The 13,319-nt window shown below is 48.1% G+C and overlaps 3 protein-coding genes across 5 annotated transcripts; 2 read left to right on the top strand and 1 right to left on the bottom strand.

Moving 5' to 3' along the window:
* Nucleotides 1–327: 327 nt before the first annotated feature.
* nudt8 (nudix (nucleoside diphosphate linked moiety X)-type motif 8) lies at nucleotides 328–3,886 on the bottom strand. The gene is made up of 5 exons (XM_062472250.1): nucleotides 3,731–3,886; nucleotides 1,867–2,736; nucleotides 1,609–1,741; nucleotides 1,358–1,435; nucleotides 328–980 (listed from the first exon to the last, which is right to left on the bottom strand). The coding sequence occupies exons 2-5, from the start codon at nucleotides 2,733–2,735 to the stop codon at nucleotides 795–797; spliced, it is 1,266 nt and encodes a 421-aa protein (XP_062328234.1). The 5' UTR covers nucleotide 2,736; nucleotides 3,731–3,886; the 3' UTR covers nucleotides 328–794.
* ftr86 (finTRIM family, member 86) lies at nucleotides 2,807–8,868 on the top strand. Of its 3 annotated transcripts, none has more exons than XM_062472245.1 (12): nucleotides 2,807–2,941; nucleotides 4,304–4,904; nucleotides 5,316–5,411; nucleotides 5,566–5,799; nucleotides 5,943–6,102; nucleotides 6,254–6,352; nucleotides 6,499–6,534; nucleotides 6,649–6,699; nucleotides 6,822–6,884; nucleotides 7,108–7,173; nucleotides 7,766–7,968; nucleotides 8,146–8,868. In XM_062472245.1, the coding sequence occupies exons 2-12, from the start codon at nucleotides 4,374–4,376 to the stop codon at nucleotides 8,479–8,481; spliced, it is 1,875 nt and encodes a 624-aa protein (XP_062328229.1). In that variant the 5' UTR covers nucleotides 2,807–2,941; nucleotides 4,304–4,373; the 3' UTR covers nucleotides 8,482–8,868. The 3 variants fall into 3 exon arrangements, with proteins under 3 accessions (XP_062328229.1, XP_062328230.1, XP_062328231.1); XM_062472246.1 differs by having other exon boundaries at nucleotides 2,811–2,941; nucleotides 4,331–4,904; XM_062472247.1 differs by lacking the exons at nucleotides 2,807–2,941; nucleotides 6,499–6,534 and having other exon boundaries at nucleotides 4,214–4,904.
* A 1,086-nt stretch (nucleotides 8,869–9,954) lies between these two features.
* cbln20 (cerebellin 20) lies at nucleotides 9,955–11,880 on the top strand. Its single transcript, XM_062472767.1, has 4 exons — nucleotides 9,955–10,087; nucleotides 10,363–10,467; nucleotides 10,715–10,855; nucleotides 11,036–11,880. The coding sequence occupies exons 1-4, from the start codon at nucleotides 10,081–10,083 to the stop codon at nucleotides 11,461–11,463; spliced, it is 681 nt and encodes a 226-aa protein (XP_062328751.1). The 5' UTR covers nucleotides 9,955–10,080; the 3' UTR covers nucleotides 11,464–11,880.
* Nucleotides 11,881–13,319: the final 1,439 nt, after the last annotated feature.

Below are 13,319 nucleotides of genomic sequence, written 5' to 3'. Positions count from 1 at the left end.
AAGAACCATGTTCTCTTCACCCGGGCACAGGAATGAAACACTTCCCTCATGAAGCTGAATGGACCTGAGGCCTGCAGGGTCTGACTCGCAGCTCGATTAAGCCTTCTGAAGGAACATCCACAATATTCTCAATCTCTATGTGGTCAGATGCGCTTTCTGTATCCTGTATAGCAAACTGGTGCTTAAGTGTATAGAAATAGGCTTTGTGTTAATCGGAAGGTATGCAAGTAGCAGATCAAACTCAATAGATTAATGTGTGATTAAGCAAACTATCTGGTCATCAAACCATGCTTTCATCTGAATCATAATACAAACAGAATAGACATAAACGGTTGAAATGTGTCTTTATTGCGTTGATGGACAGCCCACTGACAGCAGTGTGTATGCAAGTATGGACGAGCTGAACCGAGGTGAGGTAAAGTAGGACGACAACTGCACACAAGGTAAGTGGGAGAGAAATCAGTTTGTTTTTGACTGGGCTGTAGTATGTATCTGTTATCCCAAATTACCAAACTGTGTGAAAGTGGTATGGTACACTGAACCCAAGACATCCTGATTGGTCAGTTTAAGGCTCAATTCCAATTCAGTCCATTGTTTTCCATGAATTCTTTTTAAAGAATTCAATTCACTTCATGCATTAGGTTTGAATCAACATTAATATAATACTGAACGGAAAATGTATCCCAACCATGATACTGCACATTTCAAATAATAATTAATCCCTAAATTCTTGTACATAGTTATATGTGCTTTTATATCAAGACCTGTTCTGATTGGACAGTGCAGACCAATGGTTATGGCGGCAGGATGAGTTTGAGGGCGTGGTCGAGGGCGACGGCGGTGAGGCCCCAGACGCGGTGCTTCCCGTTACGGAACACCGGGAGTGTGTAACCGTAGCGATCCCCAGTGCGGAAGTGTGTGTAGCCCCGGTTCTCTGGGCTGCAGACGTGACACACGGATAGGGTGAAGATCTCCTCCACCTAAAACATACATAGAACATACACACTGACTCGACATAGTCCTCTTATGACACCCCACCCAGATGTTGGGTATAAACATGAATCTAGTTCAGGAGCTCTACCACATCTGCTCTATCTTTAAGTAGGTTGTCACTCCAACCCTAGTTGGAACAAACAGGAATCAGCTTGTCTAGATATTAGAAAAGGGTTAAAGGTTTGAATTAACACGGGACAAGAATTAGCTCTGGTTTGGCAGCCTTGATTTAGCCTCTATGTATATTCATCTTCAGCTCATTTCAATCAGCTATCATTACTCCTGTCTAGGTTGCATAGAGAATGAGTGAATGTGGGCCAAGCAGAGCTATGACAGTAGGTCCTATGGAGGGAGCGTGTGGTACCTCTCCAGGGTTGGGCTTGAAAGACAAGGCCTCCAGGGGCCCGAGGTTGGCCACTACAGGAGCGATCATCATCCCTGACTGGGAACACATCAAAACAAACAACCCCAACACAGGTCATTGGACAAAATGGAAATCTTAAGCAAATCTGTTACGCTCCCTTTAAGCCTTCAGACACATTGGAGGGGAATGTTTGAGGTAAGGAACCACATATTTCAACCTCTGTTGAATTGTGGGTGGGTGGGTCTACTAACCATGTCTCTGAGCGGCTGAAGCACACCCCACACACTATCTGTTGTCACGGTAACACCAAGTTCCTCTCTTGCTTCCCTCAGTGCTGTGTCGACCACGTCCCGGTCCGACGGGTCCCCTTTGCCACCTGCAAAACTACACACACACGCACTCGTAAAATTCCACCTTGCCCGGACACCATGATGTTATATGAATGGTAACACTGGGGTTAGAAACAGCTCAATATGGAGAAGTTATTCAGGAGACAATGTTTGGCCTACCTCACGTCTCCCTTGTGTCTGCCCTTAAGTGTGCTGGACCTGAGGGTGAACAGGAAGGCTGGCTGGCCCTCAACAGAGCACAGAGACACCAGCACAGACGCCCAGCGCCCCTGGCCCCGGCCTCCCTTCCGGACCCTCTCCCCCTCGTACAGACCCAGGTTGGCCCCCAGGCTCTGGCGACACCGCTCCTCGTTCTCCAGGGACAGGCACTCCCTCAGGGCTGCCTCCTTGCGGGCAGCAGCCAGGTGGATTGCTCTGGTCTGGGGCAAGGACAGGCGGGGGGTGAGGGGGCTGGAGAGGAGCGCCCTCTGGAGCTCCATTGTCCATGGTTGAGGTACAGAGGAAACAAGCAGCGGTTTGAGGGAAGTGTGTTTGGGAAAAGGACGGCTTTGAAAGGGACTGTGCGATTTCAGTCTAATACTGGATATTACAGAGTTGGGTGTGAATGGTTGAGGACTATCGTCTGCTGGCCTTCTGTTGTAGTGAAGGCACTGGACGTCATTTGAACAGTCAGGGTTTTGTTTTGAGTGTTCACATAGAGTTGTACCCCAGACTCCAAACTGGCAGGGGGGATCTTTAACCAAGTCCTGAGGCAGGTATGAAGAACCAGCTTCTGGAGGGAGGGGATCTGAAGCTTTGGTGGTGATGTGGAAACGTTCACAGTCTGAGCTTGGTGAAAAAATGGTAGAATTGAGGGATGAAGTCTCCTCTCTCCTCTTCATCCGTCCATACTCCTGGCAGGTAGAGACCCCTCTCCTGGCCATGAGAGAGGGAGCCTCAGGCGAAGCAGGGTCTGTCACCCTGAGCAGCAGAGGCCGGGGGGTCCTGAGGGGGCATGTCAGGGTCAGGATCTGAGGACTCCTGAACATTCTAGAAGAAGAAGACGATGTAGATCAATTACTACTAGACAACAAAACTATCTAACTAACTATGGCTGTACCATGAGCTCAAAACCCTGTGTAGAACATGACTGGATCTAGTGTATAGGAAGATGGACCTGCACACCTCGCGACTCCCAACCTGCTACGGAGGGCGGAGGGCACCTGTTGCATGCAATGTGAAGTTGGTATCATTGGTGAGTACATGAAATGTAGTTGGTTTCCGTCCCTTCCAATCCATGGTCTTTACAAATTGGCTCAGCAAACTAAGCTAACTAGCAAGTCTTACAGTTGCATAATACAAGTGAAGCTAGCTAAAGTTACGAGCCGAACCGTAAGACGGTTCTACCCGTTCTGCCCTACTTATACTATAGTATATAGCAAGCTACTTTCTGTATTTCCCCGAGTTCAAGTCCAAAATCCTACCCAACGAGGTAGCAGACTTCGCCTACTAGCTGACTGTAGTGTATAGCTAGAAAGCTAGGTTAATGACTTGACTAAATAGTTAGCTCTAGCTGGCCCAGTATTACCAGTATATTGCCGGTCAAGCTGCTTATGAGATATTCGATGATCAAACTCATTTCAATCCATTACCTTAGCAGACAACCATTCCGGTTATTGCAATAACCGGAAAAATATAGCACTGGTGACTGATCACAAATCACGCTAGCTTAGTGTATCTAGCGAGCAGCTAGCCTAACTTTAGCAGGCTAAATTTGCTTCCCTTATCCAGCTGTCAAATCCACTGTCGGCATTACTGTACTATAGCGTTTGCTACTCTGACACAGCTAGCTAGCTGCTAACGTTAGCAACTTTAACATGCAACTGGTAAGTGAAAGGACAATGACTGAAGCATGTGCTTTCTAAATCTTACTTATTGATAACAGGGAATTAATGTTAGACTATTTAAACCCAAGTGAAAACATCATGCCAAATTCACGAAAACGTGGAACACAGAGTTCCATACTGTACTGGGTGACACTCACCTTCAACATCGGTACTGCCCGCCGGTAACTTGCCCCTACTGAATATGGCGCTGAACGCTTTACTTTTGCCCTCACAAACGATGATGATGCCCCCTCCCTCCCTGGTAGGCTACAAACGCCCATTTAACTAACACAAACATTTCAAAACAACAAATTTAACAACACTACTGTTTATTCCGTGATTCAACTATCCTAAATAAATTAACAAAGCATTTCACACTAGCCTAGGTGAAATGCATTGATATGGTAAAACTAAAACACGTTTGTTTTGTTATCTTTGTTTTCCACTGGAAATGGGAGGTCGTCTATTGCGCAATTACTCTAATCAGGTTATTTATCATGATGTCATCCCTGTGGAAAGAACCTAACAGCAGAAACCTGTCCATCAGCCTTCCAACTGTTCCTCCTCTATAGAGAGCCATCCCTTTCTGCAACCATGTGACATCACTCTCAGAAATATGTGGAAACTCCTCACCTGCCCTACCAGTTTGCCCAGTCCCACCCCAAGCCTTGCCTGTTCAGGTGACACCTCAAGTTCACTCCTGAGTTTGTCATCCCTTCTGGTACCAACAGTGAGTCTGGTTGTCTATCTGCTTCAAGGACTGTCCAGCAGGAACCCTCCAGCTTCTTCTACCCCAGCACCATGGCCTCTGCCTGGCCCGAGGAGATGTTTGTTTGTTCCGTCTGCCTGGAGACCCTCAAGGACCCAGCCACTCTGCCCTGTGGACACTCATACTGCCTGGCCTGCATCCAGAGGCACTGGGACCGGGGAAGCACGCAAGGCCAGTACAGCTGCCCCCAGTGTAGGCAGGCCTTCAGCCCTCGGCCCTCCCTGGCCAGGACCACCATGCTGGTGGAGGCCATTGAGAAGCTCTGGACCCCGAAAGAGAACCAGGAGAGCCCCTACCTGACCCTCTCCTCCGCCCCACCATCCATGCCCATCTATCTGGAGGTGCTCCCAAACACGGGCCCAGGCTCAGGCCCTCGACCTGCCCGCCACGGGAGCGTGTACCCCCAACTGCCCACCGTCGCCCCCAGGCCCTGCCCGCAGCACCACAGGCCCATGGAATTGTACTGCCATGACGACAAGGAGTGTGTTTGCGACGAGTGTTGTCACCGTGGACACCAGGGACACAGGGTGGTCCGGCCGGAGGAAGCAAGGCAGGAGAGACTGGTATGGAACCAGGCAGCCGTAGTAGGAACACCATGATGTTGTTGGAACACTATGCTGTTGTAGTCTCATAAGTAAAAATTCTTGTAGCACTGGTATAACCGCCTCAAGAATCTGACTGCACTATCCGACCCCTGTTAAACTCCCTGTAACCTGCCTCACATGCCTGTGTGTCAAACTGTCCATTTATGTAGTGTAAGGCTGCTTCTTGACTTGCTAATGTGACCTATGATGGTTCACATTCAGGTACTTGTAATACATGCGTATCTATGTAGAAAAACATGTGGACTGTAAAATACTGTAGTTGTCACTATATCCAGTTGAATTTAGCTCTAATTGTGTGTGCGTGTGTGTGCGTGTGTGCGTGTGTGCGTGTGTGCGTGTGTGTGCGTGTGTGCGTGTGTGTGTGTGTAGCAAGAGCTGGCCCAGATGCAGGCAGAAACCCAGAGGAGGATAAAGGAGACAGAAATGGAGCTGAAGGAACTCCCACAGAGAGCTCGTCTCCACAAAGTAAGAAGAGCATGGTTAGATACTTACGTATCGGTTATGTCCGACTTTATCTCTTGCTCACCCTTTATCTCTCTCCCCCTCTTTTCCTCATTGTTTCTCCTACCCCTCCATAACAACACCCCTCCCTTCCCACCTTCCCTCCCTCTCCCCCCAGGCCTCATTCCAGGCCCTCCAGAGGGAGGGGGTGGATGTCTTTGCAGAGCTGCAGCAGTGTGTGGGGCAGGTGGGCACCCAGGTGGGTGAGCTCCTGAGTGCCCATGAGTCGACCCTGGGCAGCCGGGCGGAGGGGCAGATCCAGAGCATGGAGCAGGAGGTGGCACAGCTCCGCTGGAAGGAGCAGGAGCTGGCCAGACTGGCAGGCATGGAGGATCACATCTGCTTCCTCAAGGTAACGTGTGAGTGTGTATGTAGATCCATTCCTGGTACATGGCCAAGATCAGTATGCTACAGTGATTCAGGTTTAGAATAAAGGGGATGGAGAGGGATGTCTCCTCATCCTCCACCTCTTTTTATTTTCCGCCCCCTCTGCAGAACTTCCTGACCCTGGAGCCATTGGGCCCTGAGGGCCCCAGAGCAGGGTCTGTCCTGGGGGGCGAGGCAGTGGTGGAGGGGGTCAGCTCCACCCTGACAGAGCTGAGAGAAGCGCTGCAGGACCTCTGTAAAAAAAGCCTGGCCAAGATCTTCAGAGCAGGTCTGTTCCATCAACAACACAGCTCCGACAAAGACGCCTGTTCAGTCACATGCACGTCTTAGCTGTTGTGTTCCATTCTTCCAGAAGGTGGCGTCATTGTTATGTTGCAGCCTTCAATGCCAATCCGTGTTTTCTCAATACTCCTCTCTAGTGAATGATGTGTCAGTGGGTGTGTTGGCCAATGGGGAGGCTGCGGACACAGGGAACGGGTCCTATGTTGACAACACTGTCGCAGCTTCCCCAAACACAGGTGAACATACAGTATACACATACACACACACACACACACACACACACACACACACACACACACACACACACACACACACACACACACACACACACACACATACATAGACTGTCAACAATGCTGTTTAACTGTATTTATCTGTGCAGGGACTTCCACAGTGCCTGCTTCTAAAATCAACACAGGTACTGTTTAATAGAGACAGATACATTACCTCGAACACTGAGATGTGTGTATGTGGCTGTGTGTGTGTGTGTGGCTGTGTTCATGTAGTTGCTTTTTTCCTTTTGTTTCTCTAGTCTATGAAATGACAACCGACCCCCCACCTCTCCCTCCCCCTCGACCTCAAAGTAAGAACACACACTGGTACTATAGGTTTTGTCACACAAGTCTATTAATGTTGACCTATGGTATGTATATATCAATACATGAATACATTCCTCAACATTATTCTTATGTACTGTTATTTCAGGCACTTCAGTAGCGAGGGCAGCACGCTCCTTCTCCACCTCTCCTGCCCCTCTGCAACCTCAGGGTACATAGAACTGTTCTCATCGACATTAACCCTGCTCAGGATGACCTAACATGCTGGGACACAGTATAAACAGTGTTACAGCATGTTCAGATGTTCGTGTATACAATCATGTATTCCTTTTATTCAAGTGAAAGGATGTGAGTTGTATAATATAGTCATCCAGATTGTGAAACAGACATGATTGTATTTCATGAAACAGCTGTTGTCTGGTTGTGCTTTGCAGCCCCTTCTGTCACCACTGTAGGACTGGTGAACCTGGAACCCAAGACCAGGGAAGACATGCTCAAATGTGAGTGAAATCCTCCCTCTCTCTTTCTCTCTCTCTCTCTCTCTCTCTCTCTCTCTCTCTCTCTCTCTCTCTCTCTCTCTCTCTCTCTCTCTCTCTCTCTCTCTCTCTCTCTCTCTCTCTCTCTCTCTCTCTCTCTCTCTCTCTCTCTCTCGCTCTCTCTGTCTCTCTCTCTCTCTCTCTCTCTCTCTCTCTCTCTCTCTCCGTAAACATGCTGCCAAGACATGACCATCTTACACTTCTTGTTATATCTATGTGAAGCACTACAGACAGTTTGATCCCTAATAGTAAATGTATTGGATGTGAGGCAGTTGAGTAGAGAGCGAAGGGGGAGTGTCTCCTGGGGTGTTCAGTCCTCTCCCTGTAGGGGGCAGTAGGTGTCCTCTCTTATCACTTGGCAACATGGCGAAACGGTTCAGCTTCAACCACACCTCCCTGCCCTTGGAAGGCTGATATTTACTGTAAAAAGACCAATCTCTCCCTTTTCTCTTTCTCTCTGTCCTCAATCCTCCCTTCTTTATCTCTTTCTTACTGTCCCTGACCCCCTTTTCCCTCTCTTTCTTTCTCTCTCTCCCGCCGAACCCCCTCTCAACAGTTCGTTTTGATCCGACCTTTGACCCTAACACGGCGAATCGCCACCTGCGCCTGTCGGACGGGGATCGCAAGGTCACACTGCGGGGGGAGAAGCAGAACCATGCGGACCACCCTGACCGTTTCCTGTTCTGGAGGCAGATCCTGGGCAGAGAGGCGCTGGCAGGAAGTCCATACTACTGGGAGGTTGAGTGGACCGGTCAAAAGGTAGCATAATGTTAAAACACAGTATGTTGGTCCTGGGGTAAAATGGCTTGTCTTGAGTCGACATTCATGCTGTTGATCGTTGCCTGATCTATGCTCAGTTAATTGGCTTGAGTGACATCTCTGTGATCCTCAATTTTTCACGCCCCCCACCTCCCCTCCAATCCCCACCTCTCCCAGGTAACCGTGGGTGTGACCTACAGGGAGATAGACAGGAAGAGCTCTGACGACAGCAGCCGGCTTGGCCACAACCTCCAGTCCTGGGCTTTGTACTGGTCGGGCTCTGGCTTTGCTCTGTGGCACGCTGGCACAGAGACCATGCTGGGTGCGCCCAGGGCCCGGCGGGTGGGTGTGTATCTGGACCAGCAAGAGGGCCTCCTGGCCTTCTACCAGGTCAACAACAATCAGGCCCATCTCATCCACGCCCTGCACACCCAGTTCACTGGAGCCCTTTACCCTGGCTTCAGGTTCTGGTCTGGGGTCGGTGCTACCATCACCCTCTGCCAACTGGAATGATGGCCGAGGGAGGTGTTCTGGTTCTGTTCTAGAACTTGTTCCATTCCGGAAGCGAGAGGACAATACACTCATCGAAGTCTTCCTGTTGGTTTCCGTCTCTCTTTTGTGGTTAGCTTTGTGGTTATCTTCTCTCTCATGAAGCCCAGCTGAACTTGTTTAACTTCATAGGTGTTCTGAATAACGAACAAGCAGAATGTAAAGTTGTTTGAGATTCACACTATTGATGATGATGACAGAAATAAGATGTCATGTTTCTTGTCATCCCAAAAATGCTTTTGTTACGCTTTGGATAAAAGCGTCTGCTAAATGAATAAATGTTACAGAATATCCTTATAACATATGAGTCTAATAACTAAATAAATAACCTGTTTACTGTACATTGATTGCTAGTAGATTTTTTTTGGTGTCTTATACAATACTTGGAATCTGATCTGATAAGATAATATCAGGAAACATAGTTACCATACTGTGGTCATTGACCTCGCACCTGCTTTCCTTTTCCTGGTCTGAGATAAGATCTGTCCTACAAACCAACAATGTTCAGTCCAGGCAGGCGTGCCCACCACGCTTCCAAAAGACAGGAGTGACCCCCCTCCTCCCAGAGCTGGGTGAGAGCATTTGTGTGGCCCCTGGTGCAAGTCAAACCCTCCGAGATGCTCTTCAGAAACAGCACAACACCATGAACCTTCTCAGGATACTGATGGTGTAGTGTTACAATCTCTGTCTTTAATCTGGGGTTAACTGTCAGGTAAACAGTATCAGCTGAGAAGGTGATGTAGGCCTGGTTGCTGACTCATCTGCTGCACTGTGTTCATGGAACGCATGGTTTAGTAATGACTCCCTTTTGCCTTTTATCTGTCTTTCCAAGTCTCTCCCTCCTTATTATTGACTCTCTTTTTCTTGAATACACCCTGGAACAGGGTTGTTTCCCTGTTCTTTGAATATTATCAATCTCTGCAACCTAATTTAATTCTCTTCTCATCTATCTATTCATTGAACATGTTTCTCTTCCATTTATTCTCTCTCTTGCTTCTCATCCTCATGGTTGACCGCTACAAACAGCTGATTTATACTGTATGCCTGCAAGGTTTGATATTGGAAATATTCGAAAATGTATTATCCAATACTTAGAAATCATACACATGTAGATGGGTGAATGTTTAAAGTGTCATGTGTTATTTTCAAGAGTGCAAGTAGAACAAACTAAAAGTTTGATATGGTAACACACACTCCCTAACAGTCAATGATGGGAATTAGTTCAGTCTTGTGTATCCCAGTAATAAACAGAAACAGCTATCAGTCTTCTGATCAGAGATGAGCCCCCTGCTGTACCTGATCCCTCTTCTCCCTCACACACACAATGACCATGCGCTGCCTCTGCCCCCAGACACGCAGGGATCCATGCACCGCGCTCACACAATAGCTGTCCCACATACGCGGGGACAAAGCCGACCGTGGGGCAGAGTCTCCCAGGAGGAGACACAGTAGGAGGTGGGGTCTAGCCAGGGTTTATATCCTCAGCCTCTCTCCCTCCTTCAGTCTATCACTCCATCCGTCCTGCTGTCAGAGATCTTCTGCCTGCGTTCTCCCAGAGTCAACATGAGAGGTGAGACCCTGGTGACTGGTGCTGCTCTGGTCAGCTGGGCCTGAACTGGGCCAGAATGGTCAGTTGGGTCTGAACTGGGTCAGTGTTGCTGAGAGATCTACTGACAGGTAGACAGAGAAAGAAACTGTAAACTAGCAGGGTGAACACTAGACTAAGATCCCAGACTGAATGATTATGATTTTAGGGGTCCAGAGTTACTTTTGATATTTTACTGTATATTCATGGTGTTTCTGTGTGATATGTAGTCCTGATATTTCTCTGTGTATTTCTTCTAGTTGTGGTTTTTCTGTGTGTGTTGGGGGTTGCCTTGGCCCAGGACATTAAATACTCCTGGAATGGCCCTTCAGCTCCTACCCCATTGGACCCGAACACAGAGAACGGTGAGTGTGTGTGACTGAAAAAGTGTGTGAATGTTGTGTGTTGAGTGTTGACCAAGGTGGTTAAATCATTTTCAACGCGTGTCTCTGTAGTACTGTTATACGGTCTCATCCTGTACTTTTGTTGATTATTGTTTGTTCTGCCCGCTTGTTTGTTTGTGTGTGCGTATGTGTGTGTGCATCTGTGTGTGTGCATGTGTGTGTGTGCATGTGTGTGTGTGCATGTGTGTGTGTGCATGTGTGTGTCCAGTGTGCCTGACGGACCAGTCATCCTGCGGCTGCTGTCTGATGCAGAAACAGATGGCCAAGATGGAGCAGTTCTTCAACATGTCCCTGAACGAGCTGGAGAAGGGCCTGGTCAAAACTCAGAACGTCCTCAACAACATCCGCGGTGAGGATGCACACACACAGTCATACCTGACCTCTGACCCCTGATACTATGACCTGTCACCCTCACTGGCCCGACAGTTAAATTATGTGACCTATCATTTCGGTGTCCCACACCCCTCCTTTCTCTCTCCCTGCCTTCCTTCCCTCTCTCTCTCTCTCCCTTCCTCCCTCCGTCTGTCAGCAAGCCGCAGTGCCTTTTCCGTGGCTCTCACCGACACCCGCCAGTGTGTGGGCCCCAACCGTGACGCGATGACTCTCGTCTACACCCACATTTTCATCAACCTGGGCAACGGCTACAACGTCAACACCGGCGTGTTCACCGTGCCTCGTTCCGGCGTCTACAGCCTGGCCCTCACTGCCTACAGCGACGCAGGAGCTGCCGGTGCCAGTCTGGCCGACTGCGTGAGCCTGAGGGTGAACGGGCAGCAGGTGGCGGCGCTCAGCGAGACCAACATGCAGGACCAGGAGGACAGCGCCACCGTGGTGCTCGCCGTCCAGCTGAGCGCGGGAGACACGGTGTCCGTCACACTGCCCGCCGGCTGCTACCTGTGTGACAACGATAACCACTACAACACCTTCACCGGCTTCCTGCTCTACGCCACCGACTAAGAGAGCCGAGCGCCCAGGGGACTTCCTGTACTACCTACATCCACCTTAGTCTCTTGTGTCCCCTGTAAGGAAGCTCCGCCCAGTTCAGCATCTGCAGGAAGCTAGAGGGTCTAGGGAACTAGAACTGTTATCATCTGTATTGCTTCTTTGTGACTGTGGTGGGGGAGTCCCAGCTAAAGTGAATATGAGAGCCTCCCCACTCCCCCCCTCACCCACACACACACACTCCTCCAGCCCTATAGGAACTGAGATGCCCCCCTCCCCTATCCTGATTTATCACCTTGCAGAGGATCTTTGTTGAGGGAAAATCCTGTTACCTTCCCACTCAATACTGCTCTCATTTCAAATGTAACAAAACAAGTCAAATTGCATGTGTTCAAAATTTCTGAAAATAAAATTTTGATTATTCGACAATTATTTGAGATCTGCTTGGTCTTGTTTTTGCATCTTTATTTGGTATAATATTTTCCATGAAATAAAATAGCAATCCATAATCCTGGGGATTACAGTAGATCACTGTCCAGGGGTACATGGAATGGTACAGGGAATGACGTAACTACAATGTAATTCTTTAAGACTTCTTCACATGGCCAAGCAAGTCATATGAGTCTTGGTCTGTGTCAATCCGAATGGTCTGGTGTGCTTCCAATATGACTGATGTCTATTGTTGATGCAACATATATAACTCCTGTAACATTTTGATCTAATAAATACACAAACATCCACAAGTCCCATTTTCAACATAATGTACACATTTGTTTAATTTGATTCAAGTTGCAATCACAAGACACAAGTAAAGTCACGATCAAATGTACATAATCTAAGCACTCCTTTTATCTTGGATACATTCTATAAAGATCAACAACTGAATGGCAAGGCTGAAACCTGCACCATTAGAAACTGATGACGGCACGTCTCAGCCCCCATGCAGACACCAAACGATTTATGACAAGGTATGGGGGGGGGGGGGGATGTCAGTCACATCGGGAGGAGAAAACAGTAAACATATCTGGTATCTGGCCTTCTGCAACCACACTCCCTCTCTGTATCTCCCATCTCCAGCAGTTATCTAAGATTATTGTTGTTGCTGTTGTCGTCATAAAGAGACATTTGATCCAGAAAAACTGTAACAGGAGATACAATACAGTGCATCTCCATCTCCATCGAAAAACAAACATTGTGAATGATGTTTCCTCTATCTGTCCTCCAACCTGAAGATAAAAGGCTGCCAGGAACCTGATAGTTATCAACCCGACAAGAACCAGGTCAACCACCAGGGGACCAGCCTGTCAGCCCAACCCAAACACCCTCCTGGAGACAGGAGTCAGTCACCTTTCCTCAGCTGTTAACCCGTTAAGGAGTAGCGTCACACATATGTGATCGTTCGAAAGCGGGCCCCACAGAGTACCGTCACACATGTGTGATTCTGAACATTCCAACCGACTATTTTCCGATAGACAAAAACTATATGACAAACGCTATAGTATGGCTTCAAAATTTACAATTAGGAGGCTAACAAGTAACACTAGCAGGTAGTAGCATTGCTACGAGAATTATGCTAGGTTGCTAGGTAACGGAAGCTAACTAAAACTAGCTAGCTTCCGTTTTGGAAAAATAACTCACTCCTTAAAAGGTTAACAATCAAACTTCAGGGATTGAAAGTCAACAGAAAGCACGTATTGTCTGAATATTTTTTTTTATTGAAAAATATGCTTCAGATGGGTAAATCCCTTGGATAAAAGCGTCTGCTAAATGACTAAATGTAAATAAAAAAGGTAATATTGATGGGTGTGGTGTAGATTTGAACAGACAGCTGCAGCACCCGCCAGCTTGGCCATGCCCCCTCCCCTCCCTGT

Source organism: Osmerus eperlanus, chromosome 11 (genome assembly GCF_963692335.1).
Source record: "Osmerus eperlanus chromosome 11, fOsmEpe2.1, whole genome shotgun sequence".
Classification (NCBI taxonomy): domain Eukaryota; kingdom Metazoa; phylum Chordata; class Actinopteri; order Osmeriformes; family Osmeridae; genus Osmerus; species Osmerus eperlanus.
This window is presented reverse-complemented; position numbering and strand designations above follow the sequence as displayed.